The sequence below is a fragment of the Rhinolophus sinicus genome, chromosome X (assembly GCF_036562045.2).
Source record: "Rhinolophus sinicus isolate RSC01 chromosome X, ASM3656204v1, whole genome shotgun sequence".
Lineage (NCBI taxonomy): Eukaryota > Metazoa > Chordata > Mammalia > Chiroptera > Rhinolophidae > Rhinolophus > Rhinolophus sinicus.
The window spans coordinates 46,187,488-46,193,487 of record NC_133768.1 but is presented as its reverse complement, the minus strand read 5'-3'; the positions used below and the strand labels follow the sequence as shown (position 1 = coordinate 46,193,487).

The following is a 6,000-nucleotide window of genomic DNA, read 5'->3' as shown; positions in this document are numbered from 1 at the left end:
TGTCCTAAGCCAGATTGAAAACCAGCTAGGCCACTTCTTTGCCTTCACAGACCTGTGAAATAATGGAAACTTGTGGTCTTCTGAAAGTTTGTTTACTTCACATATAATATTCATCTTTGTAAAACCATCCCAAGTAGAAGTGATAGAGGAAGTAGAGGTACTGCTTGGAAGAGGCAGCAGCTAAAGCTTTCACAAACATATAAATGCCAAATAAGATCAGAGATACAATGACTCTGGATTGTGTACATATATAGTTCTATATTTAAAATAAAAGATACAATACGATTTGATTACATAATAATAAGATACAATTTATGGAAGGGGAGGATTTCTTCACATGGGTACATTCTCCATGTGGCTAAGGGGAAAGCTAGGGAAAAGCTGTATGTTATGGGGGATTTATTTAGGTTTAGGATTTTTCTGGCATGTTTGTAGTTAGGGAGAGCAAGGTCTACAAAGGAAATGTGAGCTATGGGAGGTAGAGGGTTGCTTTTTATGTAGTGGAATTTTTATCAGAGCTGGAAATTTGTTGAGCCCTACATTGCACTATCCTGACATTCATTCATTGGCCAGCCAGGGCCCTCTGCCCACCTCCGTATTAGCATTGCACTATCATCAGTCCAAAGGAGAGCTTCCCATTTTCTCTGTGTGGTAAACTGAAAATTTGATATTACAAGGTAGGGGTTAAAGGACAATCCTCTACCAAAAACGTCCTGTCATTCTTCTGTTACCCTATTTCGGGAGCAAATGGTTTTCTTTTACCTAAGGGGAATAGTTGTCCCAGTTCAGAATGGCATCATCTTGGTAGGGGAGAAATACCAGCAGGGTAGGATGGCCCCAAAGGTTGATGAGCCTTTTATATAATTCAGAGAGGAAGAATAATACAGTGAGGACTTATTTGAGACAGATGAGGAGTTCCATGTCTCAAAGAACTGAAGTGCTGCATTAGACTACTTATTGGCAGGGCCAGTCAGGCATGTCCTTGTGGTTGCACTACTGCTGCTACCTTAGCTGTAAGTGTATCTCTGGGTGCCAGAGAGAGAGTGGTCTGTGATTTCTTTGAATAGCTCGCCTCAAATGCCTTCCAAGAGATAAGATTAGAGAGGTCGGAATGAGGTAAGAATGGATCTCTGGGAGGAATCACATTGTCTATGAGGAATGGAGGGACTGTGGAAACAAAGCACAGCCTAGCTGCTGGTGACCATACCAGAGTGAGATTAGCACTCTGTATGCAAACCAGTCCTATCTCTGTTATCAGCTACTTTTGGCATGAATATATATATATTGGGGTCAGAGGGCCTCTTGGAGGCGTTTGTAGAACTGCAGAGCAGAGGGGGGCATCTTAGCCAAAGTACCCTTCCCAGCCATGCAAAATCACCTTTGCCAACTCCTGGGAGTGATTCCCTAACAAGTATGCTGCTAAGCACTCACAGATACACAGGAGTCCAAATAGGCAAATAAAAGCAATTATCAATGAGCTATGCATTTATTCTCCTAAGAAGGATATTGGAGGCCTCAGAATTTTCGTTTGGAGAGTTAAAAGTGTCTCCAAGTCCTAAGGGCCTTGTTCCCATGGTCTGGAAATAATAAGTTAAGTAGTCCAGACGATGTGACAAAGAAAAGTCCATCATGTTGAGTGCAAGATCTTGAGACTTTACCAACTAAATTAGAGAAAGAAAAGTTACTAGAAATACTCCTGGGGACCATGCAACAATCCCTGAGAAACGTGGTTAGTTGGACTCCCTTAACAATTCAAGTTTCACTCCCCAACCACACAAGTAATTGTATAGGTAACAGAGTCAATACCAACCCATTCTTCATTTCTCCTTCTCATCCTCTTGAGTGAAAGGGAGCTATCAGCAGAGTGAAACTTACCTAGAGCTTGACAGAACATTTGCCCAACCTGGAGCACTGGAAGCAGCTCAGTGCAAGAAGATATGGTCTCGTAATTCCCAGAGAGGAATGAAGTGTCTGACATTTGGAACTATTATTGGAAACCATTGTTCACTCTGCATGAGAAGTGGTTCAACCTGCAGAAGGTTGCCATTATAATATGCAACTTTTGGTTTGGCATAACAAGTTAGAAACATCATTTCTGTATATATGTGTATATGGCTACATAAAAATATACTCTAGTAATTTGAAGGAGTAATAGTTAAGCTTAAAACAATAGATTAGTAAAATATCTACAAAAGACAGTAACATTTGGGTAATGTATCCACTGTAGGCTGTGGACAAGAATATTTCAATAAGGTAATGGAATGCTGGTTGCTTCACTATACCTGCTCACTATGGTCTGCAGAGGTCTGGGATACCTGCCCACCCTTCAGGTGAGAAGGGACATTCTTGATGGAAGTTTTCCCCCATTCAGGGGGTAAACAGAAGTGAGGAGCCTCCCTTACTGCTTATCTTCCCTGGCCTTGGCACAATATGAGGTACAGTGGAGAATGGGGACAGAGACAAAAGAGATCTTCAGCAGTTGAGAACAGTAGTGAAAAAGTGGAGGCAATTGCCTTAAGTAATTGGGCCAAGGCAGCCCACTCTGAAGTGGCTTTTTGCTCTAGGACAGCTAGTCCAGACTTAATTATACTAACAAGATAAGGTATGAATGATATCAATTCAAAAGCTGGAACTTCAGAGTAACATTTAGTTCAACAGTTTAACACTTTAAAATGTTACTGTTGTTTGCTGGTCTAAGCAACCCATCATGAAATCTTATGGAGAGGAATGTGGTCATTTCTTCATAAATTATATTTCCTGAGACATCTTGTGAGGGATCCTTGGAATTTACTAAAGATGTCTATATTGCCTTTGTAGCTACATGAAGTCCTGTTGAAAGTTCTGGTCAGTGTCTGCCTCAAGGAAACACTTTTTTATAAAGCAGATGCAATACAAGCATGTCCAGCCAAAGGGGAATCCTCTTGCTGAACAAATTATGGGATGAACTTCTCTTCACTAAAACACTGGATAGAAGAATGATGCACATCACTGGAGAATTTTTTGAACACTTGAAAGACTCTTTCCCCCAGTTAAGCTAAATCATAAATGTGACGAGAGTATCATTGACTCTGTTCCTGGGTATCCCACTACGCATAATTTGTGTTAGCCAAGGCTGTCCCATAGCAAAGCTGCTGACCATCAGGGACAACTGGGAATTCTCACTGGATAGGTGTTCAAATGATGATCAATTTCTTCCTATCTCTAGACCCATAATTTCCTCAGCAGAGACAGGCAAGAGGAAGGAACAAGGCTTGGCCTTTCACCATAACCTCCTAGTGGTAGCTTACTTCATTCAACTCACAGGATCTACTTAAGTCAGTGGCAAAGCTTATTCAGACCATTTCCTGGGAGCACAGCCACAACATAATCACTTCCTGAAGAAAGCTGGAAGAAGAAGACCACCCTGGTAGTACTGTATTTCCCTGAAAATAAGACTGGATCGTATACTAATTTTTGCTCCAAAAGATGTATTAGGGCTTATGATCAGAGGATGTCATCCTGAAAAATCATGCTAGGGCTTATTTTCCGGTTAGGTCTTATTTTCAAGGATACACAGTGGTTGGAGGCTGGTGGTGATTCCCCCATTTCTTCCACCACACACGTGGCACTACTTGTTGAGCCAAGCACAGATGTTTCTAGTATTGTCAGTAGGCTAAGTCATGGGCAGGTAAAAAGGTTTGCAGTTACCTCTTGGTTCTGAGTATCCCCAAACCAGGGTTTTTCTAGGACTTATAGCCCTGTGTGTCTGGGCAGTTTTACAAACTTCTTAAATAGACAGGACATGGACCTAGCCTGACTTTCACTGCCTTTTACATCACTAACGCTCTTGGGTCACAAGTGAAAATTGACTTTGAGCAGTTCTAGGATTCTTTGGGCCACTACAGAAGAGATGGGAGTAGTTGGAGCAGAAGCCCAGGCCTCTGTTTCCATGAAGAAGACATATTTTCTGGGTGTATGCTAGCCAAAAAGAAAGCAAAGGGGGGAAAAAAAAACTACTCTTGGGGTTTCTTCCAGTGGCATTCTTGTTTATATTAGTAGGTGTTTATATATATGCACATGTGTGGCTACATCGTCCAAACAATGGAAAGCATTGAGTAGTAGTCAGGAAACATGCATGCAAGCCCCTTCTCTTTTCTGGTTCTTACTTTTCCTGTTTACAAAAGGGGAAGTAGGAAAGAACCAGAGTGTCTTTCAGGTGCTCATTTTTGTAGAATGCTGCTTGCTTCTTTTTTCCCCCTGATGCTATGAAAATGAATCAGAGGAAGAGGCTCACTACTTTTAAAGTCAGTGGATAGTCTCCTCATGCAATCCAGGGATGAGCATGTTGTCTAGCCTGGTGTAACTTCATGATCTTTGGTTTAGGGTGCAGTTGGGAGGCACTGCCTTGTTCGATGTGATTCAACTGCATAGTTGCTTTTGAAAGGGGAGACTACAGATAGTGTCAGTATTTAGCATAATCACCCTTGGCCCCCAGGAGGATAACTACAGGTTCCTTCTTCAACAGAGAGGTAGCTACAGGGGCTTTCTGGAAGTGGAGAAGTACAGGCCAATCTGGAAGGGCAGCAGGTACAAACCCTCCCCTCATTTCTTTTGTCTGAGTCCATGCAGATACACTTTGTGCGCTGCTGTTTACCTGACATGTGGATTTGGGGGCTTATATATTAAAGTCATGGTGTTCTTGAAATCCACATGAGTATTGGGTAATAGCCAGAGAATCTGATTGGATGTTTTCTGGCATGGGAACAACACAAAGGTGATGATACTGGCAGTGTATGTGGAGCGTATCCTAAATATACAAGGCATGCCCAATTTCCATTGGAGCTGTTAGAAATTGCTTGAATGCAAAGGAGGCTGTGGAGTGTTAGATGCCTCATGGGAAACATTGCAGGCAAAGAGCTGTCTACTACTTCCACTGTCAAACCCTAGTCGATTTTAGGTCTGAACAATGGCTGCTTTAATTGTTTCTAAGACTTTTATCCAGGTAAAAGTCTACGAAGCCCTGCTTGGAGGCTGATTGTTAAGATCTGAATATGATGGGGTCAAAGTTCCTTATTGGAGGCTCTGCAGGTCTTTGAGGGGTCAACAGAGATTGTTCCTTTCAGTGGCCCTCATAGAAGTATAATGGGCCAAGTTGGGATGGTTCCATATGGAATTACTGAAGGTGCTGTTGTGGGTCTGTAACACCCAAGTAGGGTAACTGGTGTTTAATAGGAAAAGAAATGGGACTGAACATCTTGTTGTCTCTCTATCAGGCCTGGGGGCCTGGTTTAGGCCAGCTGTATCCCCCAAAGGTGTGAAGAATAGAGATTCTCTGTCGAGATGTTCTTTCATTCTCCAATCCCAAGTTAGTAATTCTGTTATTATGACCTGGACGTGGAAAGAATTGGGGATTTCTGAGGCAAAAAGAGATTAGTTTGAAAAGGGGCAGCAAAGGAAGGGCACTGGTATTAGATTACATGGGTAGGATACTATAGTGGACCACAGAGTTATAGTCGGGTGGTGGACTGTGGCATTCGAGGGTAGGATCCAGTGGCAGGAGGGAAGTCTCTTTCATCTGGTCTTCCTCTTCAAGCTCAAGGGCTGAGTGGTATTTTACAAACTCCATCTCAGTCTCCCTCTGAATGGTCTCGTTGTTCTTGCTGACAGTTCTCAGGCTGGTCAGAGGGAGAGAAAAAAAAAAAAACATGCTTAGCTTAGGACTGATAGTTTGGCAGATAGGAGAGCATATTTTAGACAGAGGAGTTCCAGAGGCTGGCAGACATTGAGGAAGCTCCTTTTGAAAATATCAAGTTTCTCCCTTTGGGGAAGTCAAAGGTCAGTGTAGGTGTAAATGCACTGATGTGGTGATCTTGTGCTAGGCAAATGGGGAAACTGAAGAAATAGGAATTGGAATTGTGGTCCTTTCTAGCAGGCAGTTTCTAATCTGACTGGGGAAAGCCACCAGGAATATTTACAATGTGGCTTGTATTCACTGTTAATACTGCTTCAAGCCCCAGGAAA

At 42.4% G+C, this 6,000-nt stretch overlaps 1 protein-coding gene across 1 annotated transcript in view; it reads right to left on the bottom strand.

The window, feature by feature from the left end:
- Positions 1–238: 238 nt before the first annotated feature.
- LOC109436875 (vascular endothelial growth factor receptor kdr-like) overlaps positions 239–6,000 on the bottom strand; it is a 315,706-nt gene continuing 309,944 nt past the window's right edge. The window contains exon 31 of the mRNA XM_074323230.1: positions 239–5,654. Coding sequence (XP_074179331.1) covers positions 5,453–5,654 — 202 coding nt within the window. The 3' untranslated portion in view covers positions 239–5,452. The remainder of the gene's footprint in view (positions 5,655–6,000) is intronic.